The following is a 26,590-nucleotide window of genomic DNA, read 5'->3' as shown; positions in this document are numbered from 1 at the left end:
CAGACAACAAACAGACAGACATTATCTCTCATATTATAGATTTTGTCTTTTGTGACATAAATAGTTACAATTTATTAATGTACTTAATATAATGATACAGGTATACTGTAATCTAATATGATCTATGAAAATTGGTTAAGGGAACTAGCCCTCACAACCCTTGTGGGGAGAAGAAACAAAGGGGGGAACAATCACAACATAGAAGGTACTGAGGGAAATTGGCAGGGTGGACATGGACAGGCTATTTAAAGTTGGAGAAAGTAGGATGAAAGGCCATATAGTGCAGAGGCTGGAAGCACAAGAGTGTTATAGAAAAGTAGGGAAGTTCTCATACCCAGTATGGGTTGACCATAAGTGGAATGCACTGAAAGAAGTAGCTGTGAAAACCACCGGCATCCAGAATCAACAACGAATTCAAAAGTCAGAATTTATATTATAATACAACAGGTACAAGACAAGTAGGCAGGGCATAAAGAGCTAGACCTCACTTCCCTGTAATTACCGATAGGTAAGTGTAGTCAAAATTTTAATTATAAATGGTTGTAAACTTATAATTGAGAAAGTTTTAATTATAATTGGGAATGTTTACACAAAAATTACAGTGCAATAATTACATAAGAATCAAAGTCACAATAACAGCATAGTATGCAGACATTATCTTTATCAGAAACAGATACTATATTCATAACTTATACAGAAGCCTGTCCTCACAGCAAATCTATTACTATAAGGAAACTTCCCCCAGTCCGTTTAATTACCACAAGCTACACAAGCTTCACAAAGCTTCCTGGCAATACGTTAGTAATGAATAAATATGATATATTTACTCATTATAATGTTGGTGCTGAATGTACAACACGAAAAAACAATTTTAATCTGAAAAAGTATCTTTTTATAAGGAAATTAAATGAAAATAAAGAGCTGGTGACGCCAAATCAAGTCGACGATCCAAGTATTGGTTAGGTTAGGTTTAGTTTGGTTAAGTTAGGTTAGGTTAGGTTTAGTTTGGTTAAGTTAGGTTAGGTCAGGTCAGGTTAGGTCAGCCTAACCTAACATATCATATTTATTCATTACTAACGTATTGCCAGGAAGCTTTGTGAAGCTTGTGGTAGCTTGTGGTAATTAGACGGACCCAACTCCCCTTCCCTATCTTCAAGCCACTTGGATAGTGGTTGGTACTTGGTTTAGCCTCCAGTACTGCCCGAAACGCTATGCGTGCTAGTGGCTGTACAAGAATGTATGAACTCTTGTATATATAAATAAATAAACATATAATGGGGAAACATGTACACTAAAATGTAAACAAGTTTCCTGAATGCCGACAACACGTCCAGCAGTAAACTCACGCCCCTGAAGGACTCACTTGGCCGATTGTTTTGTTGTTTGAGATTCAGCTGCTGGGAACAAAAAGTTCCAAGTAGCACGGGCTATGGTGAGCCCGTAGTGGACTTACTTGGCACAGGAGCGGGGCTATAACTGACGGGAAAACCCGCGCCCTTAAAGGGGACCATAGAATTACCCAAATCGGCCCAAATCGGCCCAAAACTACACAAATCGTCCTAGCATTACGTAAGTAATGAAGAAATATGGTATATTTACTTACTATAATGTTGGTGCTACACGTAGAACATATTCAAACCTATTTTTACTCTGAAATAATCTAATTTCATAACGAAATGAGACGTAAATATGAGGGAGGTGACGCCATAGGAAGTCGACGGTCCAAGCGACAATTATGTGGAGCGACTTATCCAAGATATATGGTCGCCAGGAGAGCGTTTGCTGCCATATCAGCCTCCTGTACACAGTGATCCAGTCGTCGTACATACATGTATGTATGAGTGTGTGTACATGTGTATACAACATTAATAATTTTGTAACTAGCGTCAAACACTTACTTGCTTAGCTAACCGAACTAGAGGGTTCAGTTCCTGAACCGATTATGTGCCTCTGTAATCCTTTACACCACCGCCCACGGGATGGGTATGGGGTGCATAATAAAGAAAGAAATAGAAGAAATTGAAATTGCATAATACGGTTATTGACATTCAATAATAGTAAGATAAGTTTTGATATTAAGTTTTTAAGTAAGATAAGTTAAGATAAGTTTTAAGTAAGACAGTTTTGATATTCCTAGAGTACGACTTAATCAAACTAGAAATGCTCTACAAATCAAGGGGCCCAGAATGTGGAATGACCTTCCCAACCATGTTAAAGACTGTACCTCTCAACCAGTTTAAGTTAAAAACGAAGCTATACCTAATAAATTCCCTGTAACCTACCTTACCCTTCTATTGTCAACCAATGTCTGTTTTTTTTTTTTTTTTTTTTAAGAGCGCTGTTTGTCGACATAATTGTATTTGTGTTGCTTTTTCATCTATGTTTTCATTTCTTGTTTTCATTCTACTCATTATCCTCAATTAGTATTAAGCTTGTCATTTAAGTTTATCATGCCCGAAACGCTTTGCGTAATAGTGGCTTTAGGCATTGTATGTACTAGCTCTACCTATAAGTCAACCAATCTTTGTAAAAATTTATTGTATGTATGTACCTTACCTAAATAAACATTTTATTTTATTTTTTTTTATTTTATAAATCAATGAGGACCAAATGGGAGACCAGTGATCAGATGAATATTACAGACTCAAGAGTAGCCTTCTCTTCTTGTATATAAATGAAAAAATAAATTCGTTTGTTTAATTCGAAAGCTTGTAGGCGAGAACAGGTGTGAACGCCAGCTAGCGCACAAGTACATGAGCGCCCAAAATACTTTTACACAAAAGACATGTACAGACAGGCGTGTGGCTTCTGACTTCTTTTTTATTGATTAATATTAAATATTAGACGCTTACCTATAATAGTTATCATTTTATTCAAGTATAACTATCACATAATAAATATAAAAGGAGTTTATCAAAAAACTGACAGTGTTGTGTTTTGTGCGTTGTATCGTGTTTGTGGGCATTCGGGTATGTTGTTTTTACGCTGGCGGGCGGCGTCCTTACCAACTCCGGATTATGTCTATTACATTACTAAACTTCATTTAATAACTATATGCCTGTTAAATAGAAGATTTTAATTGTTAATAGCATTATATTGTCGTTTTAATATGGAACACGTACACATATGCGAAACGTCTAAAGCTGGTGTCCGAAGTGGTAAAAATATTAGTGTGCGATGTTGTCAATGTACGAAGTGTCTTGTATCCGAGTCCATAGGAATTACCGTTTGTCGTGGCGCCATCTATGTTTTGACAGCAGTACTACTAATGTTCCCACGTTATGTGATGATCGCTATACGGCTGTTACGGTCAGTTGCTCTTCTATATATGTTTATGGATAACGTAGGTGATTTGAGGCAATTTGCGGCCAGAGTGAAATAGTATCCACGCGGTGAGTGATGGAGGAGGATATATACTGCTGTGTACTCGACCAGCGGGTGAGAGGTAAGTTATATCGAACAATTATGGGGAATAGATGGGTTATTTTAAGCGTAGAATGTCAGGTAACCGGTAACTACACAGATGGGGTAGTGTTTTTTTTGTCTTTATTTACTAAAGTGGAACATTACATTATGCCTTTAGCTGAACAAGTCTACTGGTGGGGGAAGTAGACGGGTTTTATGAAAGTATTTTACCTAAATATTTGTATTTGGTTAACTAGTTCAGCCGTTGCCAGGGAGGATGTTCCTTTAATCTAATCTAAAAATTCTAGCCGGACAAAGTGATTAAATAAAGAAATTGAATAGAACGAAGTGGTTTGCCAGGGTGCTTAACATTTAGTTTAGTTCGCTTACTATACAGCCCATGCTTAAAGAATGGAAGTTTATCATATTGAATTTACCGTAGTTTTACTGCATTTAATATACCGTTTTTACCCTATTTAATTATGTCGGGTAAAGGCCGGTCGTGGAAAGTTTCTAATATAGCAAGTTTTAAATTAACTTTTAACTAGCAAGTTTGAGTAAACTTTAACGCTTAAGTTAGTGACCAATTAGCTTAGTCTATTGTGAGGAAAGTTACTAGAATCTAACATTGCAAGTGCCATTTCTCTACTCTTTTTGAGAAACATGACTAGATACATGAATCGCATAGTTTTATTACTAAATGTTCATGGATTAGGTTGCATAGTTGAGGAAATAGTGATAAGGTTTGTGATTTTGTGTACCTTCTCTTCGGCAGAGATTTTGATAGTGGCGCAAAATTGATAGGGCTCGGATCATTGGGAATGCTGACTGAAGTAGATTAGGTCATGGCTATACCAAAGGAAATTAGTATAAATGGGGTTAAGTTGGGAGAAGTGTTGTAAGTAGTGCCTAAAAGCTCTCCTTGGACCTCGGTTATTCGCAAGATTATGGTTTAGACTGCAATAGTTGCAGAATTGGCAAATAAAAAATACCGATGCCCTATAGTTTTGAAATGGTTAAGACTACCAGATGCAGTTTAATGCTGACAAATGTAAGGTTTGGGGGCTAGGTAAAGAAGAGATAGATGGTGTAGATTATTAAGAGTATTAAATCTTTTGCAGGTGGTAAATTCTCCCCAAGCTGGCACTGCTCTCCAGCCTGGGATGTTGATTGGTTAGTCTTCAACTGCCTCCCAACATGGTAGTGAGGTCCTGAGCTGACATGCAGTGAGGAACGTGGAAAGCTTCCTGAATTGGCACATGGTATGCCTCCCTTTCAAACCAGCAGGTGGCACAAATGTTCCAGCTAACATCAGAATAGTGGATGAAGCCCACACTAAAATGTAAGTGGTACAGTAAATGGACACCCCCCCCCCTCTTGACACTGAACAGTTGGGAGGAAGGGGGGGAGGGGGAGAAAGTGTGGCTTATAGTTCTATTGCTACAGAATCTTTTGCCATAAGCCAGTGGCAGTGCCTATATGCACTTGCTATTCAGAATCTCCCCTTTACATAGTTAATTAAAAATGAAATGCTGTAGACAAGCTTAACTTTTGAAGGGGGGGCAACATTTTCGTTGCCATCAAAGCACATCAAAGATGCTCTGAGCTAACTTCCCCTAGTCATTAGTGAATGGTGGCCAGTAACTCTATAGTAGGAACTTTACTGCCATTAGTCCATTCCGAAAGTGTGCACTTCTGCTGTATCTGCCAGTTTGCTAGAAATTGAAATTGGCATACTTGCTCAGCAACTACTTGCCCTCTTGTACCATGTTACTCAACCATAACATAACCACCACACCACCCATTCCTCTAAAATAACATCCCATATGATAAAAACTTCTGCTTTTAATAAATATTTCTAATTTTAATATTGGCTTGCATGGTGTATTAATCATTCCTTTGGCAGAACTGTAGCTAAATTGTTCCCACAATTAATCCATTAACAGTACTGTATCAGGTTCATAAAGAAATTTATAATAAAGACCAAGTGTGGTCAAGAGTGCTGCAGATGGGGGAGATAGAACCTTACACCTGCAGAAGTGTGGTGATAACTGGAGAGAATATGGCCTTGTATAGTTGCTAGTGTAAAAATATTACTAAATTTAGTAAAATCAGTCTTGGTAGTATAGTTGGGTTAATTATAAATTTTCAGACTAAAAAGCTTGGTACATAATTCAACAGAATAAATGTCCCCCTAGTAGTAAGCAGTGGTTGCAAAAGAATAAATTTGTATATATATTTTGTATTGCTTTTATTCAAATGTTATACATGGTTAAATTAAAGTTTTTGCAATGTTCCAGAAAAATGTTCATGACTAAAGTTGTTGGAAAATAAAATTTGTATAGCATGTTGACTTGAAATGACTATAGCTTTGTAATTAATAAAGATGGGACAACAAGATAGTTAGTGTGCCATTTAAAACGGCAACTGTTAAACTGGTACGAACAAAATAACATCGCTATGCAAATAACTTTAGTAATATTTGCTGTTCACATGACAGGTTGTGGAAGGTCCTGGCAACAGAGCTGCAGGAAAATACTTGCAGATCTACAGTAAGTAGTGTTGTGTACATTGGAATTAGAGGGTAGAAGTTAATTGCTAAAAACTTATTAAATATTAGGGTATGGAAATTGAATGGGTATGGAAGTCTAGGCTTAGGCTAGTGGGTACCATATCTGCAAGTTCAGTCCTTTCAGGAATGTATTGAATAGAATGGCATGTTGAAATTGTGAAAATTGTAATGTGGGGCATTAGATCATAAACATAGTTGAGGGTGTTTTATTAATAAAATATAAATCTTGTTTAGTTAACATTAAATGTTTAAATAAGCTTTAATCTATAAATGTATAACACTGTTAAGGGTAATCATGAGTCAAATAAAGTTAATGGTAGGAAAAGTTTTGCTCTAAGTGATGGTATTTTTTCCCTTGAAAGTAAAAAAAAATATTCAATGTTTACTTTAGCTTGGTTTTAAATTTATATAGTTTTCCAGAATGTGGTTTGGAAAGTCCAGAAGTTCGTCTGTCAGTTGGAAGAGTTAAACAGAATCAGGTGAGTTGTAGTAAAGGTTAATCTGAATAGATTTGCATAAAAGTAAAAAAATAGTAATAACTTAAAAAATATAGCATTGGCTAAAGATAAATGTAAATTGCCATTTGAAGTGCAGTTGATAGTTTCTCAAATGACATTTACTGAAACTTGGCAAATTGATGCCATATATATTTATATTGCTAAATTAGATCTTTACTACTGCTAGTAGAATATGTAGGAAAGGTAAATTCCTTAAAGAAATTTTTTCCATCTGCATTTGTAAACTACTGAATGCTAATTTGAAAAGTAAAGCAAGATTGGCTTTAAATCTGAAATTAATTTGTTGAAATATTTTTCAGGTGAAAGTGATTATGATGCATGGACTGGCTTGGAGTGAGTCTCCTTTACTCTATGAAAGTGGGTGAGTTTGAATTTGATGTTTTAGCTATATCAATGACCTAATCTTAATTCTCTTATCTAGTCCATTTATAGGTGTGTAACCATGTCCTACTGTTACAACCCACAGGGGATGATGCAGTTTGTACTGATCCTACCCCATTTCATAAAAGGGGACCAGGCAGTCTTGCAGATTTCCCTGGCTTGGCTTTTTCAGAGCTTTGCTCTACTACCCATCTAATAGATGGACTAGATTTGCATAGGTTTAGGGACCCTTAACAATGGTTACATTGTTAATTCTCACAGGGCTTGTTTGCTGAATGGGTGGATGCATCTAAAACTTGAGTGCCTGGCATGCATTGTACAGTGCTTCCAGTAAAGCATATGTACAATGTGTTGATGGCACTAAAGTGGTGGATGTAATGCACCCATTCAGGGAACAAGCTCTGCACTGAAACCAGAGGAAGGGATAGGCCTTGCTGAGCCTATCTTGAAAGATAGGATGTTAGGATTTTATGGGCTTATTATTAGGCATTGGTGATAATAAAAGTAGTGTCCCTGTCTAATGTTTATTTTTCTTTTACAGGTGATTGTCTCTGGAGTTGTCTTGGCCTTTTGGATCTTCTGTTCATCTAGGAGCATCTGTCCCACAACCTGAAACAGTAATAAATATTAGATGTATTATAAATACTATATGTAAAACTTATTTAATAAAACAATTTTAATGAAACTACTTTATATACCTTATCCTGAAATTGCTGGAAATTATTGTTTACTACTATTGATGCAATGTTTAAACATCTGAAATTTTTTTACTTTGAAAATAAATACTTGGTAAAATTTACACCTATTTGTAACTTGTTACATAGGTGCATGCAAAATGCATTGAAAAGATGTAAAAGTGGACTACCTATTCAATTTACATTAATTTTCAATATTTGTTAGTTTGTCTGAAATATTAAAGTGGAAGACATTTTAGCGAATATTTTAGTTTTCATATTTGAAAGTAAATTTAAAGCTATGCAACACCTAAGCTTTGTACAAATTATGATTAAATTAACTAAAGATCATTGTTAAATTTACAAATGATTTGTCTGCCAAACTCTTCAGATATTCTGAAATATTTTACCTAGATTAAAACCATCATCAAGACACCAAACCGGAAGGCCATGCAGCACCATCAAAGTGCGAAATAATCAGAGGGCGCTAAATATCACCAAGAATGCCAATACGAGAACAAAAACGCACAAGGCGAACGATATCAAAAGTATCCGATTCACCTAGAATTCTATCGAGGGACAAGTGACTGCGAGGGACGGTCGGAAAGCAAGACACGCGCTCGTCCTGGAAGTCAGGACATTCAACAAGGATATGCACAACTGTAAGAGGGACAACGCAATTCGGCCAATAAGGAGCAGGGCGGCGCTCCATTAAGTGACCGTGAGTTAAGCGGGTATGACCAACCCACAGCCGTGCCAAAGCAGTGTCCCACCGCCGGTTACAGTGGTAGGAGGAAGGCCACGGGGACACACTAAGTTCGAGAGTACGCAGCTTGTTACCAACCACAGAGGACCAACAACCCTGCCAACGGGGAAGAATGAATAACAGGATAAAAGTCGGAATAAGGAATACCTTTACGGGAGATGGGACAAAAACGGATAGCTTCCTTAGCGGCAGCATCCGCACGCTCATTGAAACACCAATATGGCTGGGAACCCAGCAAAACTCTACTGATTTAAATTTAGAAATAAGAAACAGCCAATGTTGAATCTCAATGACCACCGGATGGACAGGATTAAAGGACCCTAGAGCCATGAGGGCACTACGAGAATCGACTACAACCACAAAAGAGGAATGAGAATGAGAAAGCAAGAGACAAAGAGCATAGAGAATAGCATAAAGTTCTGCCGTAAAGGCGCTAGCCTCCGAAGGGAGGCGACACATGTAAGTACGGTCAGGAAAAACAACAGAGTAGCCCACACCATCCGCAGACTTAGACCCATCAGGGAAGATGGAAATAGAGTGGGAGTGCGAAGAAAAGTGCTCAAGGAAGAGGCTTTTCAGAATTGTAGGAGGGGTAAAGGCTTTAGTAATACAAGTCAAGGACGTACAAAACTTGGGAAGGGGGACTCTCCACGGAGGTAATGAAGGAACAATACGAGGAGAAACATTAGAAATATGAACAGAAAGAGAATCCTGTAAGCGAGATAACTGGACAGAAAGTGGGAGACAATGAAGAGGAACAGGAACCACAGGAGGAGGAAAAGTCAATGCACGACAGAGGCGAGAGGAAGGATGTTGGAAGGACCGCGCAAGATAGCGAAGACAGTAGCGATCACGGCAGTCCTGAAGAGAGAGAAAGCCAGTGTCAACATACAAACTAAGGGCGGGAGTCGAACGAAAGGCACCAGAGCCGAGACGCAACCCAGTATGGTGCAAAGCATCAAGACGGCGAAGAGTAGAAGGAGAAGCAGAAGAGTATGCAGGGCAACCATAATCGAGTTTAGACAGGACGAGAGAGGAGTGCAAATAGAGGAGCGTGCGCCTATCCGCTCCCCAAGAAGTATGGGACAAAACCTTAAGGAGGTTAAGGGCCTTAGAGCATTCAACTCGGAGGCAAGAGATATGGGCTGACCAAGACAAACGAGTGTCAAAGACTAACCCCAAAAGCTTCGCGGAATCCCTGTACACAATGAGATGACCATAAAACAACAACAATGAAGTAAAGGTCCTTTCAGTAAGAATCTATCATTCACTGAAAGTTGCTGCAGTTAAAAATAAAAGAAAATACAAGTCCCTAGAAATAAACAAGCAACCTTTTTGACTAAGGAAAAGAAGGTAGTTATTCTAAGTCTAAGTATTCACTTAGATAACTGTATCCAAGCATAGAGGTTCCCCCCCCCTTCCCTTTCAGAAAAACATCTACTTTCGAAAAAGTTTAACATTGGCCAACAAAAATGATTCCAGAACTAAATTGCCTAATACCAGGAACAACTGAGAGCCATGAAAAACACTGCAACCCTCTCCTACCCCCAAGTCTTATGCTATTTATGATCCAAGGTAATTTGAGATACTATACTCTACTTCCTACAGATGAGTCTAGTGAGAGGGTGATCTCCTGGCGATTAAATTGAAGCACGATACAGGTGTCAACGAACATCAGTCAGCCCACTTGTCAGCACAGTGGATAACTAATGACATCATAATCTGCAGTGTTGTATGCCTCCCTGTGGCCATTTAAATCAATAAAACACAGGGTTGTGGCAATGTTTACAGCATAAGGCAAGGTATAGAGGAATCCTGGAATGCCATGTAATGTGTAGTCCTTGAATGTGCTTTAGGCAACCAAATTGAATAACAACATTTCTGGTGTTCGGGTATATAATCCGAGTTTCTCATTCGGTATAATGTTTTAAATCTTAATAGGAATTCACTTTAAAGGTCAATTTAATTGGAAAGTGCTAACCAGATTCCAAATTACTGAACTCTGAAAGTACTACAAGGCAAGTTTAACCGAATGAGTGTTTGCCTATCCATACCCCCATGAGGTATGTGACAACACTGAATAAAGAAAGGGTCTTTGAGCATCCACCGTGCAAGTATTTGACATGACCAATATAGCCAAGTGTTAAAGATCATTCTAAGCAGTTCTGCACAATCCATATACTATCAATTAATATAATTGTACAATGGTGCTTGGTGGATGATATTTCCTATTAAAACTCATTGGACAACTGTTTGTATTAGACATTTTAAACCTACAAATGGTAGCCCTACATATCGCACTACAGTATTAATTACAAGATGAACAATGTAAAATCAATACCACAACAGCAAAGGATGACTGATTTTCAACAACCGACAAACACACAGGTCTAACACCAGCCATCCCGAGAGAGGACGTCCCAAGCATGTACACCCCACAACTTTACATCACCTTTGCTACCTCACGCGAGCACGCAACAGCATGAGGATGCCATACTCCCAAACCAACTCCTTGCACTTTGAGGCTTTAACAACTCAACATTTAAAAAGTTGATTTAAAAAATCAAACACCTGAATTTTTCCCTAATTAAATTTACTAGGGAAATGCACACCAAGCCATGAAACTTACAATGAAGATGAACAAACTACACACAACTGTCACCAAACTTCCACATACCACCCCCTTCTCATTCCTGCCCTCCCTCCTTAGGTGCTCTGATTGGCTGAGCACCTGAGCCACCACCACTCACCTCTTGTGAGAGCCTAAAGCATGTTTGGTTGCACTTTAAAAGTTCCCGAGTGTACTCGCCTAATTGTGAGTACCGCCTGCCCGGTTCACCATTTTGTTTTTCAATCTACCTCAATTTACCCCTTTACAGTCAAATATTATGCAAAATTCTGTTTAAGACTTGTCCCTTCTTAACTTAAATAACTGCTTTGGCCATCTGCAATCTTTCTAGGTGGGTAACAATGACTCTTGAGGCCAGAAAGGACTTATCAGACGGCGATCATAACAATACGGTACACACACAAAATCACAACCTGATATACACCAAGCAGAAAATCCACTGGAGCTGTGAGGCGACGTAAACCCTTGCCCAAGGCACTGGCAGCTGCATACTCTACCACAGTATATTACTGACTTTGTAAAAGTCTTACAACCAGATTTCCCCATAAATCACAGCAAGTTTTGAGGCCACTCCTTGAGTCAACGTCTTACGTAAGCCCTACAAGCACTCAGGCGAAGGCTGAAGCAGTTCAACACCATACGCCCCAACTTCAAATACACAGTTGAGAGGCGGGACCAAAACGTGATTTTCTGTGTGTGCCTGAAGTTGGGGCATACGGTCTTGCTTCACCCTTCACTTTACCCTTCACCGGCGTACTTCAGGGGTTTTATTTAATACTTGGACTGGCTTCAGTAGGGCCTCCAGACTTTCTGTGGCTTCACAAGTGTCACGTGAATCTCCTGCATAGCAGTGGAACTGCCTTTACCCTTCACCTTCAATGCCTCTGCACTGGAAGTATACATCTACACCAGCCCAGAAGAGTCATCAGTCCTGCCACCTCTCCATACCCCCCAGGGCCTGGCACGGCCTGGTACGACTCAGAGGCAAGCCGGGCGCCACTGTTAACTGGCAGTTTGTCCCCACAAACAAGCAGTTAGCCGCCTTCAACTGACAGTGGTACAGCTCAACACAAAGGCACCGCCAGCCACAACGAGCAGTTTGCTAGTTGACCAGATGTCCACCTCGTGTTGACACTGGATGAGTCATCACCGCCGGACTATATAAAGAGCGCTGCCTCCCTGGAGAGGCAATCTCTCCCTTAGTGCTCTAGGATCACCTTCGTGTCTCTAACCCGTCGTCCGCTTCCAGCCAACGTCGTGTGACTGATGCCATGGTGGTATGGTAGCTGTCTTCAGAACACCAGTATATCTTCATACTTTTATTCCTTGCTTATAGTTTATTTTTTGCATTTAAGGTCATACTAACTTGTTCACCTTTGCATTACATGATAGTCAAGTATTGTCATGTGTTATTTTTGTTCATTACTATTTCAGTAAATTGTTTAATTATTTGATAATTTTCATTTGTTTCCACCTGCAACTTACACACTGCAAGGCCAATAGCAGCATTTCTTTCATTTATGTGAGGGAGAGCCATACCATCTTGGTTCAGTATAGCTGTGATACCATAACCCGTCACACAAGATATCCAGTTGTAAGACTTTTACCATCAGTGGTGGTAGAGTATGCAACTGGCAATGCCTTTGTTACAGGTTCACTTCATCTCACAGCCCCAGTGGATTTTCTCACACATTTGAATACATGAAACAACTTTATTTGATACATTCCAAACCAAAGTACTGTACAGTACAGTAATTATCAAACCATCAAATGTGTGGGATAATCATAGTGCGCTAAATATCACTAACGTCGCCAATACAAGAACAAAAACGCATACGGCGAACAATATCAAAGGTATTGAATTTACCAAGAATTTTATCGAGGGACAATTGACAGTGAGGGATGGTCGGGAAGCAAGACACGTAAGTCCTGAAGTCAGGACATGTAGAGACAACGGTTTGGACAATAAGAAGCAGGGCAGCGCTCCATTAAGTGCCCGTGAGTTAAACGTGTATGACCAATATACAACCTCGCCAGAGCCGTTTCCCACCACCGGTTACGGTGGTAGGAGGAAGGCCACGGGAACACACTACTCTTAAGAGCACGCAGTTTGTTACCAGTAACAGAAGACCAAAAACCCTGACAACGGGCAAGAATGGGGAAATGAATAACTGGGTAAAAGTCATAATAAGGAATACCTTTACGGGAGATGGGACAGGTACGGATAGCTTCCTTAGCGGCAGTGTCCGCACGCTCATTTAAGAACACACCAATATGGGTGGGAATCCAGCGAAATTCCACTGTCTTAAATCTACTGGAGATAAGAAACAGCCAATGTTGAATTTCAACTACCAAAGGATGAACTGGATTAAAGGATTCTAGAGCCATGAGGGCACTGCAAGTGTCAACTACAAACACAGAGGAGGATTGACAGCGAGAAAAGAGTTGATGAAGAGCATAGAGAATAGCATAAAGTTCTGCCATGAAGATGCTAGTCTCCGGAGGCAGGAAACACAAAGGTGCAGTCAGGAAAAACAACAGAGTAGCCTACACCGTCTGCAGACTTAAGACCCATTGGTGAAGACGGAAATAGAGTGGAAATGTGAAGAAAAGTGTTCAAGGAAAAGGTGATTTAGAACTGTAGGAGGGGTAAAAGTTTTAGTCATGTGGGTCAAGGCTTACAGAATTTAGGAACAGGGACCCCTCCATAGGGGCAAAGACGGAATGACACGAGGGGAAATATTGGTAACACAAACTGAAAGAGCATTTTGTAAGAGAGACAACTGTACAGAAAGAGATAGGTGGTGAAGGGGAACAGGAACCACAGGATGGGTAAAGGTCAAGGCATGACATAAGCAAGAGTGAGGGTGCTGTAAGGACCGTGCAAGGTGGAGAAGACAGTAGCGATCATGGCGATCCTGTAGAAACAGGACGCCAGTTTCAACATACAGGCTTAGGGTAGGTGTCGAAGGAAAGGTACCAGAGCTGAGCCGTAACCCAGTATGATGCAGTGTGTCCAGATGGTGAAGGGTAGAAGGAGAAGCAGACGAGTAAACAGGGCCATAATCGAGTTTAGACAGAACGAGAGAGGAATGTAAAGAGAGGAGCAGTGTCGATTAGCTCCCCAAGAATTATGGGACATGACCTAAAGTTAGTTAAGGGCCTTAGAGCATTCAACTCGGATGTAAAAAATATGGGGCGACAAAGACAAACGAGTGTCAAAGATTAGCCCTAAAAGCTTTAGCAGATTCTTTGTACAAAAGGGGATGACCCCTGTTACCTAACAGTAAATAGGTATCTGGGAGTTAGCTGTTACAGGCTGCTTCCTAGGGGGGTGCGTGTGTGGGAGAAAAAAAAATTTAGTAGTTAACCACTGAACTGCTCTGTCTCCAAATAACACCCTGGTGCACAAGAAATAAATTCTTTCCAAAAATATTTTTTCTCTTCTTATATTGTTAAAATGCAGAGTCTGATCACGGGGAAACTAAACAAAAAATATTGTATGTGACTTACTTTAGCTGCGATGGAGCTGGGAAGTTGAGCAAATTATGGGCGCTGAGCGTTGGAGCGATGGGGGTCTGTCGGCCCCGCCACCCCGTGCGACGGCAGTTGCTGCGAATAAAATGTTGCGCAATTATTTTGAAGTTTCTCATTCATTTCTTCCTTTTTTTTTGCTGTAATATTATTTAAAAGTGTGTAATTTGTGGAATTTATATAATTCAAAGTATAGAACATCGCTATGCTCAAAATTATGGGCCTCATATATGCGACATATTCTACAATCAAACAGTGCTTTTGCTGTTATTACACTATATACACACATTGTATATACCCATCTACGTATGTATTCACCATAACGATCCACTATGTTGGTATGGTGAGCCCAAAAAACATGAGTGAGCTGCCACACCCTGCCAGTCCTCCCTCCCTCCTCCAACACATTACTCGCCAACATTCCTCCTCCCAAAATACTGTTATTGTGTTTATTACACTATTTACACACGTTATGTATAAGTATGTACATGTTTTATTCATGTACATACGTACATACTTGCCATCTCCTCACCTCTCTCTCTTGCCTACTTAATGCTCTTGCTTCCCTCATCTCATCACAATCGACTTTATAATGGTCCAGGATGGATCGAAATGTCGTCGTCTATTCAATTTCCAGTGTGTGGTTTGGTCAACAATGAAATCTTCATGCAAGATCTTATAAAGAAAACCCCTAGAACGAGTTTTGCAGATACGAAAGAGTTTAAGGTGAGTAGGGGATGGTTTGAGAAATTTTGAAAAAAGACGTGGTATTCATAGTGTTGTGAGGCATGGTGAGGGTGCCAGCTCAGACAAAGTAGGGGCTGAAAGATTTGTTCGTGATTTTAAAGATTTTGTAGATACTGTATTGATGGATATATTCCACAACAAGTGTTTAATTGTGAGGAGACATGACTATTCTGGAAAAAATTGCCGAAGAGGACATACATTACCCAAGAGGAGACGTCACTGCCCTGACACAAGCTAACTTGGGCTAACTTGTGTCAGGATAGGCTAACTCTTGTTCTGTGTGGCGATTTGAAAATTAAACCCTTGCTCGTGTATCATTCCGAAAATCCAAGAGTTTTAAAAAATATATAACTTGCAGAAAAACTGTGATGTAGAGTGGTTTGCCCTGCCATCAAAAAATATCTGCAAGAGAAAAGTTTGACACTAAAGGGCCTGCTTCTCGACAATGCTCCTGCTCATCCTCCAGACTTGGAGGATGCATTGTTGGGGCCACTTTTTTTTTTAGGGATATTCCTGCATGGGCCCTAAGTTTCTGGCTAATGAACCAATGACATGAAGGAGGAGTTTTCAACCTACCTTGTGTTAGGTGTGCAGGGGTCAATAGGCTGAACATAATGTCAGGAGCAAAGGGGGGTGTTTGCCTCTTCAAACACAATTGTGACCATCTTCATCTCTTTGAACTATCCTAAATGCTCTCTTCACCTGTCTGACCAAATTGGGTGTCCAGACCACCTTTGAATCTGAAATTGTAAAATTAATTGTGATTTCAGAATATTCAGTCCATTTATACTAACAAAATTATATACAGTATACTGTAATTGAAATTTTACAGAATGATAAAGGCAATTTAGTAACTTTGTTAAAATGCACATGGGGGAAATACATGAAAATAGGTTAATATGGTTTGTAAGGTTGATGGGAAATGTTTATTACTTTTATAATTTAAAAGATGTATAGCCCTGATACTCCATCCTGGGTGCATTCCACCAGGTAATGACCACAGCATAAGTTTTCTACGAGGCTCTATTGTCACACAAACTTTTCACATTTTCAAACTTGATTCATCTTTTTCCCCCTCGTTCCAGGGGTTTTATTTAAAAGGTCTTCATTCAAATGCCTTGGTTTCTCACAAATGATGGCCTCTGAAATGCTATCACCTGCTAACTCCTTGTTGTGTATCCAAATTAATAAAAACTTTTTAACATCCTCAAGTGTTTGTGTTCTTTGTTTCGGGATTGTTGATATGCCTTTTGCCACTTTAATGCTCATAATGTCCTTCTTCTTAGCAAGTATAGTGCATATTGTTGACATAGATTTGTTGTACTGCCTAGCTAGTTCAACAACCTGTGCACCATTTTGATGTTTATGAATGCTCTCTTGTTTTTCCTCTATGGTCATTCTCACATGTGTTTTCTTGGCTTGAACCTTACCACTGGCTTTCTTGGGACTCATGGCAAGATATATCATAACAAATTTTATGTTCAAATAGCCAAAAATCCCAAAACAAATGTAATGCTTTACAAAGAATTCAGGCGCGATACTTACTAGGCAGGAGACACTGGCAAACTGAGGCGCGATCACCATGCCACCACGCGCTAGGTCAGCCCATATGTATATCAACAAACTCCTTTCCCGAGGCAAAGTTTGTAACCCGATTCAAATTTTTTGAAGAAATTAGGCTCGTAACCCGAAAAGTTCATAAATATTCATTCGTAAGCCGAGGTGTCACTATATATAACTAAAAAATTAAACTCAAGATTACTTTCAACCCCCACCCCTTTTGCTCTACTCCATCGCCACCTACCTTCACCCCCCTCTATGATGTACTCTTCCATAGACACCTACTTTTGCCCCCCTCCTCCCCTCTACTCCTCCATCATCACCTACCTTCACACCCCCTCCCTTCTCCTCCTCCATCGTCACCTTCCTTTCACCCTCCTCTATGATGTACTCTTCCATAGACACCTACGTTCACTGCATATAATGCTCCCCTCTACTCCTCCATCGTCACCTACTTTCACCCCCCCTCCGCTCTACTCCAGGGTCGCAGACAATTTCACGAGCGTGAGAACTACGAGTTCTCTAACCACTCTCACACTCCTACTCTCTCACCAGTGAGGGGGAGGGAAGGAGGGAGGAAATGAAGGAAGAAAGGTGGGGGAGAGAGAATAGGCAGGGGGGAGGAGGGCCTAGATACATTTCTTCCATATAGATAGGTAGACTGAGGGAGAGCTGCTTGCCAAGAGCCCTATCAGACAGGCTTCCTATTCCTCAACCCTCCCTAATATGCCACATCCTGGTCAGGACAACTTGCTCGATTGTTATTCTTGGTGTGACTCGAGAACTGACCTCGAGGCGGGGTATGGGCATGGATTATCTCCCTGGGGCACGCACCTCCCTGCCCCAGCTCTCTCTCTCTCTCTCACATAATCTATCAAGGGTCTAACATGAGGTCATTGTGCCTACCAGAAGTGTATATGTCCAAGGCTGGCCACCTGTCTGGACCATTCAAATGTATAAACACGTAATTAGTCTATTAAAATTATATATAGTGTGTAACGGTTCTATTGTTACGTAAAGTATGGTGACAAATAAACACAGACACTAAGATACTATATATATATTTGGTCGAATATACAGAAGTACACAGGTGATACGTTGGTGTGAGTTGAGCGCACTGAGCGTTGGTACAGTATCTCGCAAGTGTCTGCTCTAGACCACACTTGAAAGTAGACTCTGGTTTAATATTTGCTATCCTGCTGCTTATATGCCCGGGCAACTCCTCACCGTATTGCTCGGGCAACGCCTCACCTCATTCATCTCCAAAGGTTGATAGGAATATTAACAATGCATTTGGAGCGAGTATATTATTGGATAATCTACTCGCTACAGAACTCCCCCTCCCAGGGAATGAAAGGAAAAATACTTGATCAAGGAACTTAGCTGGTCAGTGAATTGTACGCCCTGCTCGCGTTACATAACCATCAAAGTTAACTTCCTCCTCTTCGCTGATGTCATCTAACTGGGGTCGTAGGGTGGGAGGTCGCACAGGATCGTCCGTCGTCGTAGGATCAGGTTGTGGTGCGGCTGGTAACTTTGGTCGAAAAGTGAACTGCGTAGTCAGCGGATGTGTCTCTGGATTTAGCAGTGTCGCAGACGTTGAGACGAAGCCTGGAGCAGAGCAGAGGGCTGAGTGAGGCCGGAGTCGTGGAGTTCTATGTGGGAGAGCGTGGCGGCTCGATTGAGAATTGTGAGTGTCTAAACTCGGGGAGCGAGAACGTGGCGGCTCGATGCGGTCGTAGTCTGCTGTCTGCTCTGTGTCGAAGCTGTAGCGTCTTGGGTTGACTGTGGAAATTGTAGTCTGGTACCAAAAGATGTAGGCAGTGTGTGGACATGCTCGGTGTAGCAGGAGAGAAGAATGTGCATAATTGTTGCGTTCTTGGGTCGCTGGTGGAGCATTTAGATCCGGGGCGGATGGGCTCGGGCACCAGGACATTAGGAGGTAATGTAGGCACGTAGTTAGGACAACGAGGTAATCACATCTAGAGCTGAATTGTCCTGAAGGCGACGAAGTGTCGGAAACGCAAGCTGTAAGTCCTGTACTGCGCAAAGGGCTTGAGTCGGCCGAGTATCAAAATGCAGTGAACGTGTAGATGAATCCGATGACAGAGCAGCTGTCGTGGGCGTAGGACAAGCAGTGCCCTGGCAGCGACGGAGAGTCGGCAGGGCAGGCTGTAGATCCCACATTATGTAGTTACTGATGAAGCTGCCAGATGAGTGAGTAGTGATCGTGGAGCAGCAAGCCGTAGTAGATGAAAATGCAGAGATGATCGCGATGAAAATCATAGCTGTCGCAAGGGTGTTGGCAACGTTCCACGACAGGTGGCTGCGGTCCACAGCAAGCAGCAGCAGTGGAGGACCAGTGAGAGTCCATGTTGTAGTCCATCGTGGCTGGGTATCGTCGAAACTCTCTGGGGTCACCAATGTAACGGTTCTATTGTTACGTAAAGTATGGTGACAAATAAACACAGACACTAAGATACTATATATATATTTGGTCGAATATACAGAAGTACACAGGTGATACGTTGGTGTGAGTTGAGCGCACTGAGCGTTGGTACAGTATCTCGCAAGTGTCTGCTCTAGACCACACTTGAAAGTAGACTCTGGTTTAATATTTGCTATCCTGCTGCTTATATGCCCGGGCAACTCCTCACCGTATTGCTCGGGCAACGCCTCACCTCATTCATCTCCAAAGGTTGATAGGAATATTAACAATGCATTTGGAGCGAGTATATTATTGGATAATCTACTCGCTACAAGTGCTACAATTATAAATTAATTGTTCATGGTCATTCGTTTATCAGTATTTTAATATGAGGTATATATACGCATGTATGTATACGTTGACGTACACATATATGATTATGTGTATGGAATGATTATGATTATGTGTAATCATATATGATTATATCTAATGGAATGTATTAGTAAGTGATGTGGTGGAGGCTGACTCCATACACAGGCTCAAGTGTAGATATGATAGAGCCCAATAGGCTCAGAAACCTGTACACCTGTTGATTGATGGTTGAGAGGTGGAACTAAAGAGCCAGAGCTCAACCCCAGCAAGCACAATTAGGCGAGTATATGAACGAATGCACATGTACACTTTCAAATGAATTAAGATACCTTGAGATACACAATGACTTAGTTTAAATAGTTTAAACACATTATGGTACTGATTTTGACATGCTGATGTCTGGAAGGGAGAGGGGGTGTGGGGGGTTATTGTCTGAGGTGGAGGACCAGAGGAGGGGGTCAGTGGAAGGATGGTGGCTGGAGGGATGCCATTGTTCTAATGGTTATGAAAACAATTATTGATGGCAGGAATTCAGTGGGTGTGTACTTCACCCGCACCATCACCATACTGTGCCCTGCTACAACCCCCCCCCCCCAACTCCACCCATGCTGTGCGGGGCGTATTACACATTATGGGATAACCGACTGTCTGTCCATTCCTGTCTGCTCGTTATGCTGCCCTTCCTTTTGAAAATTGTCTGCTTTATCGACTTCCTTCAAGACCACACGTTAGCCTCTTATCACGCCCTCTTACCACTCTCAGGGAGCCGGCTCTTCTATACAATAGTTACCACTCAGTCCCCAAGGTGAAAGAGTGTCCGGGCATATGACTTGTTACGTGTACTTATTTGCGATTCGTTTGGGCTGTCACGTGTGGTGATTAGTGTTGGGTAAGGCTAGGCCAGGTCAGGTCAGACTAGGCCAGGTCAGACTAGGCTAGGTACGGCTAGGCCAGGTCAGGTCTGGCTAGGCCAGGTCAGGTCTGGCTAGGTCAGGTCTGGCTAGGCCAGGTCAGGCCAGGCCAGGCTAGGCAGGGTGAGAGAAGTAAAGCGGCAGGTACTTACGTTTCCGAGAAAGTAGCGGCGGTAGTATATTGTTGATTTAGATTCGACGACATCCTGAAGCTAGTAGGTGGCGGCCTCATCGCTCTCGAACTTCTTGTTGTTGTAGGGGATACGAGGCACACCCAATATCCCCCTTACATTGATCACATCGCACACTAATATTTTTACTATTTCGGACACCAGATTTGTCTGTTTCGTATATGTATAATTGTTCAATATTAAAATCACAATAGAATGCTCTTAACAGTTACAATTGTCAACTTAACAGCCATATAGTTGGCAAGAACGCCGCCCGCCAGTGCAAATGTCTCAGACCCTGTTGGAATATAACCAGTCTGTCAATCGGGTCAACCCAAGTGTTGCGTTTCCATGCGTTTCCAAAAGGGTCGCCCTATACTCACAGGATGAGTATAGGGTACACAATAAACTACCACTCACATCATGGGTATGGGTTGCACAAGAAACTATCGCGCAGAGGATGAATATGGAGAGCAAAGTAAACAAAGATTCACACGATGAGAAAGGGTTGCGCAATGTCCTATGACTCACAGGATGAGTATTAGCTGCACAATAAACTACAGGTCACAGGATAAGTATGGGTTGCACAATAAATTACAGGTCACAGGATGGGTATGGGCTGCACAAACTACCGGTAACAGGATGAGTATGGGATGCACAATAAATTACGGGTCACAGGATGAGTATGGGTTGCACAAACTACTGGTAACAAGATGAGTATGGGGTGCACAATAAATTACCGCACAGAGGATGAGTATAGGGTGCACAAACTGGTTGGGTAAATGGAAATGGTTGGGTACATTTCCTTTCACCTAATGCGACTATTCATGTGTCCGGACACCGGCGATTGTGTGGTATTGGCTATTTATTTAACCATAACTTTGCATTCATTTAATAATTATATTAAGATATGTTTTCCTTGAAATGTAGTTACATTATCGTCTACATGTCTTTATTCTGACATAAAGACCTATGGCGTTACTTTGCATATATGCAAAGTAATTATAAAATTGATTGGCTTGTGTGGAGGCCTTCACACTCCCTGAGCGAGCCATCAAGTAACTATAAAAAGGCATATATCTTCACTTTCACTTCAGTTATATTTATGCCAAAGTATTAACATGCAGCTTATATTTATGTCTTTATGATGACATAGAAAACTTCGTTTATTACAATATCTAGATTAAATTAACATTGATCTTCGGAAGGTCATAGTTCCCATATCGGTAAGGAGAGCGTCGGCCATGAAGCCTTGTTTAAAGTATGAATATTTTTCCTCTCTAATAAGGTATAATCTCTGTGATGGATTCACAAAAACTATTTTATATCTGCCTTTCTGATAACATATACAAATATAATCTTTATTTGTGAATATTTGTTAATTAAGCAATATATCAGAGGGCGTGTAGGGTTCGGTGTTCAATGAACGAAAAGGACTGGATCACTGTGTACAGGAGGCTGATATGGCAGCAAACACTCTCCTGGCGACCATATTTCTTGGATAAGTCGCTCCACACAATTGTCGCTTGGACCATCGACTTCCTATGGCGTCACCTCTCACATATTTACGTCTCATTTCGTTATGAAATTAGATTATTTCAGAGTAAAAATAGGTTTGATCATGTTCTACGTGTAGCACCAACATTATAGTAAGTAAATATACTATATTTCTTCATTACTTACGTAATGCTAGGACGATTTGTGTAGTTTTGGGCCGATTTGGGTAATTCTATGGACCGCCTTAAAGGACTCACTTGGCCGAGTCCGGATTCAGATTTACAGTCGGATTCTATGTCAACAATTTCTCCGAAACATCTGATGGCTATGTTGCATAATTTTATTATTATACTAACGTTACTGTCAACATTCAAATACATTTATATATTACTAGGTTTGATATTAATTTATAATCACTAAGCAGAAATATAATGAAAGGGAAGTGCTGAAAGAATATTCTCATTACCAATGTTAGGTTTAGCAAGTCCCTTCCATGTATTCAAACACGTCCACCTCACACCCTTACCAGTGTAGATCTTGACATATGTGCCGAGTTACGATGAAAAGATACAATATTACACAATTTCTCAAATATTGAAGGAAGAAATGCTGAATAAATCTTCAAGCTTTTGCTCGGGATGGCTGAAGGTAAGGTGCAGATAGAGATAACAAGAATGATTGATGTGTCATAGCATCATGATGCAATATGTGTCCGGGAGTCGGGCAACTATTGAGGGTTGCAGACCTTAATAAACTCAACAGGTAGCCTAGCAGACCTAAATAAATTCAACAGGCTTCCTGTCCCCAACAATGGGAAACTAGAAATAGAAAATGAGCTCTATAGAAAACTTGTGTATGATTTGACTGTTAGGATCTACCAAACCCAACCCAACTAACCTACTCTAATGTAATGTAATCCAGCCCAACAAAATATACTGAAATACTCTCCTTATCAATTAGAATACTAGCTTTGTTAAAATACCTGTATATGATTTGATTATACACCTGTAAGTTCACAGTGTAGTGAAAGTATCTGCCGGGAACGCTATGCATGCTAGTGGCTTTACAAGAATGTAAAATCATCATTGCTATGTACTTTCATAAACCCAATCTACCTTCTTGTATATATATAAATAAAACAACTAAATAAAATATATCTGCAGTTAGGACATAGATTATCGATACTAGAAAATAACATTGTCTAACCAAACTAAGTACAGGTAATCTTAATCTGATGCTGTGTATACATTTCAAATTTTTTGTATAATTTGTGACAGGAATCTATGCCAAGCAGAAAAGATCCCATAACCTTTCATGACTCACAGTGAGGTAGGTTCCAGAACCTCCATTCTGCACAGGCCCAAAGGTAGCACCCCAGTCAGTTCGTAGGTCATGCATCCTCCTAATCCATTGATTGTAGAAGGGAAGGAAACTCAAGGGGAAAGCACCAAGCCATTATGACTATATAGCACTTGGAAGGGGTCAGGATAAGGATTTGGGATGGGATGGTGGGAGGGTAGGAACGGTGCCCAACCCCTTGGATGGTCGGGTATTGAACGCCAACCTAGATGAAGCGAGACCGTCGCTCCACCGTCCAGCCCAAGTGGTTGGCATTGATTGTGAAACAGAATTTAACTTTGTAGCAGATTCTGGGCCAGATCTAACTTTTTGGGGCCCTAGGCCAAAACAGGTAAATGTGCTCCACCCTCTGGTCAGTGTGGGTATTCAAAGGCTAAACACATGCATGTAGCCAGCTCATATAACAATATATAATGATTAATTATTAAAGTTGTATTATGCATAGTTTTGTGAGGAATACATTGAGGTCATATATCTATACTTATATTATCTGATATTTGTCCATTTTTATGGTGCAAAAAAGTGCTGGTGGGCCCTAAGCCATGGCCTACTTGGCCTATTGAGTAATGCGGCTCCAAGCAATCAAAGTTCACATTTGCCAAATGGCAAATAACAAAGCCCATATTAGTGGGAAAAAGTATCATTTATATCCACCTTGTCCCAAGATTGAACCATGAGTCACTTAAATATGTATACAAGAGTCAAGTAATGCATTTATTGTTTGATGATTTTTTGTTTTTTTTTGTTTTAATGGGCCATTTTAAAAAATATACAACTCTTTTTGTAGGGAAACTTGAAAATCATGTGGAGTATGATCTCTTGCCTTACTTAATGAGGGTGTGTACTGTATATATTGGATACTAGCCAACTAGGCACCATGTTATTTTTATACTGTATAAATTAAGATAACATAAGCTGTATTGTACAAATAAAGGCACTGATAATTATTTTCCCATATCCGAGAATTGCAGTACAGTATAATGCAGAATTATTCACCAGCTCACAGTGAAAAATCTTGTAAAACCAATGCTGTCTGTCTAATGATTACCTACTTACTGCTAGGTGAACAGGTGCATTAGGTGATAGGAAATACTCCTAACCATTTCTGTCCCACCCAAGATTCGAACCTGGAATTCTCAATTGTGAGTCGAGAACAAACCTGACTACTACTGGACAGTCCGTCCTCATAAACAAAGGCCAAAATTGATTCCATGCACCCACCAAACCCTGTTTATGAATGAAAAACGGTTTACTCACGACTCGCAACTGATGACGTTCAAACATTTCCAGAACAGGTGCTTCGCTGACAACTTTTGTTCGAACTACAACTCTGTAAATGCTTCACTCACTTCAACTTAGGCATTTTTTGGTTTTACTTTTGAACAGGGCATGGGTTGGGCAATTTTTTAATTCATCAGGGAGTGAGTTCCAAAAACTGGGCCCTTTTATTTGCATGGAGTGTTTGCACAGATTTAGTCTGACTGAGGATATCAGAGGCATTTATTTCTGGTGTGGTGTTCATGGTTCTATTACATCTGTCAAGGAAAAGTTTCAGATCAAGATTAGCACTTAAGAACAAGGTTTTGTACATGTAGATAGCACATGAGAATGTGTGGAGTGAGAGTATGCTTGGCATGCTAAAGGTACTTAAATAGAGGAGCTGTGTGTTGTCTGAAGACAGAGTTTGTTATAGTTCTGATATCAGATTTTTGCTGAGTGATGATAGGCTTGAGGTAATTTGCAGTGGTTGAACCCCATGCACAGATACCATATGTTAGAGTGGAATAGATTAGTGCATAGTATAATGAGAGGAGGGCAGAGTCTAGGAACATAATATCTGATTTTAAAAAGAATACCGACAGTTTTTTATATTTTTTTGGCTATGTGTTATATGTGGGTGCTGAAGTTCAGTCTTTTGTCTATCAATAGGCCAAAGAACGTCCCCTCATTTTTATTGGTAATGTTTACATTGTCTATCTGAAGTTGAATCTGATTTGATGATTTACTACCAAATAAAATGTATTTTTTTCTATGTTTAGTGTAAGTTTGTTAGTTGACATCCACGAGTGGACTTTTTTTAAATTCATTGACAATATTATTTAGTGTGTGGCGGGTGGGGTCAGAATTGACAAAGTTAGTATCGTCTGCAAATAGTATAGGTTTAAGAATGTTAGAAACATTTGGCAAATCATTGATGTATGGATAATAATAGATACACATCATACAGTTACAGCCTAACACATTTGTCCTCAACCCACCGTTACCTAAGTGGTAACCTCTTAATAGTGTGTCCAACTCATTGGCAGTCTTGTTGGAGTAAAGCAGATGCCGAGAATATAAACCAACCCTCCATCAGGGTAGTGGCCTTTGTCAAGCTTTATGAGGTGTTTGTTCATCATGCTTGTGTTTGGCCCATTGAAAGGTAAGTTAATAATAGTTCAGGGACAAATATTTAATAATTGAAGATCTATAGTTTATCGAGACTATAGTTTTTTTTATTCTATTAGGCGGCAAAGTGGGTTACGTTACTTGCAAATCTAAATGTGGGTGTTATTTGCTTAGCTAAACTAACTAGAGAGTTCAGTTCCTGAAGCGATTATGTGCCTCTGTAAACCTTTACACCACCGCCCACGGGATGGGTATGGGGTGCATGATAAAGAAAGAAATTGAATTGTGGGAGTAAACAAGTCAAATAATAGCAAGTCGCCATTACCATCTCAACCGTTCCTATCCCGCGCCGGCTCGTGGAGTCATTGACCCTCGAGATCCACTCGTGTATTTTAATTTATTTTGCAACAAATACTTTCTAGACTGTGCTGTGCTTTGTATTAAAATACCGAAAAATCAAAACCCCATTTTCCAGTTAAAAAAAAATTGATACGCGCCTAAATACAAAATCCATATAATGAGGACGAGTTGGGCAGGGCAGAGAAAACATTAAACGCCAACTGGTTAACAAATGCCTTAACACACCTCTCTCTCACTAAGGTTTCTGCACTCACAATGCAGTAACAAACATGTATACAGCTACAGTATAAAAAGTGTATTCAAGAATATTCGGGTGAAA

At 40.4% G+C, this 26,590-nt stretch overlaps 1 protein-coding gene and 2 long non-coding RNA genes across 8 annotated transcripts in view; 2 read left to right on the top strand and 1 right to left on the bottom strand.

Moving 5' to 3' along the window:
- Window positions 1-3,060: 3,060 nt before the first annotated feature.
- LOC138356249 (uncharacterized) lies at window positions 3,061-7,561 on the top strand. Of its 2 annotated transcripts, XR_011224316.1 has the most exons (6): window positions 3,061-3,445; window positions 4,527-4,747; window positions 5,906-5,957; window positions 6,398-6,456; window positions 6,795-6,856; window positions 7,418-7,561. It is a non-coding gene; the product is annotated as an uncharacterized lncRNA (long non-coding RNA). The 2 variants fall into 2 exon arrangements; XR_011224315.1 differs by lacking the exon at window positions 6,398-6,456 and having other exon boundaries at window positions 3,085-3,445.
- LOC138356248 (uncharacterized) lies at window positions 7,387-26,273 on the bottom strand. 4 transcript variants are annotated; one of them, XR_011224312.1, is made up of 6 exons: window positions 26,237-26,273; window positions 24,781-25,058; window positions 20,650-20,965; window positions 15,803-15,966; window positions 14,459-14,557; window positions 7,387-7,485 (listed from the first exon to the last, which is right to left on the bottom strand). It is a non-coding gene; the product is annotated as an uncharacterized lncRNA (long non-coding RNA). The 4 variants fall into 4 exon arrangements; XR_011224314.1 differs by lacking the exons at window positions 24,781-25,058; window positions 26,237-26,273 and adding an exon at window positions 22,351-22,365 and having other exon boundaries at window positions 20,650-20,838; XR_011224313.1 differs by lacking the exons at window positions 24,781-25,058; window positions 26,237-26,273 and adding an exon at window positions 21,408-21,422.
- Window positions 22,647-26,590, top strand: part of LOC123745605 (sodium-independent sulfate anion transporter) — a 31,637-nt gene continuing 27,693 nt past the window's right edge. Inside the window, exon 1 of one of the 2 annotated variants that reach the window (XM_045726312.2) lies at window positions 22,647-22,812. In XM_045726312.2, the coding sequence (XP_045582268.2) occupies window positions 22,803-22,812 (10 nt within the window). In that variant the 5' untranslated portion in view covers window positions 22,647-22,802. The remainder of the gene's footprint in view (window positions 22,813-26,590) is intronic. The other variant, XM_045726316.2, reaches the window with a different exon arrangement.

The sequence above is a fragment of the Procambarus clarkii genome, chromosome 71 (assembly GCF_040958095.1).
Source record: "Procambarus clarkii isolate CNS0578487 chromosome 71, FALCON_Pclarkii_2.0, whole genome shotgun sequence".
NCBI lineage: Eukaryota > Metazoa > Arthropoda > Malacostraca > Decapoda > Cambaridae > Procambarus > Procambarus clarkii.
This window is presented reverse-complemented; position numbering and strand designations above follow the sequence as displayed.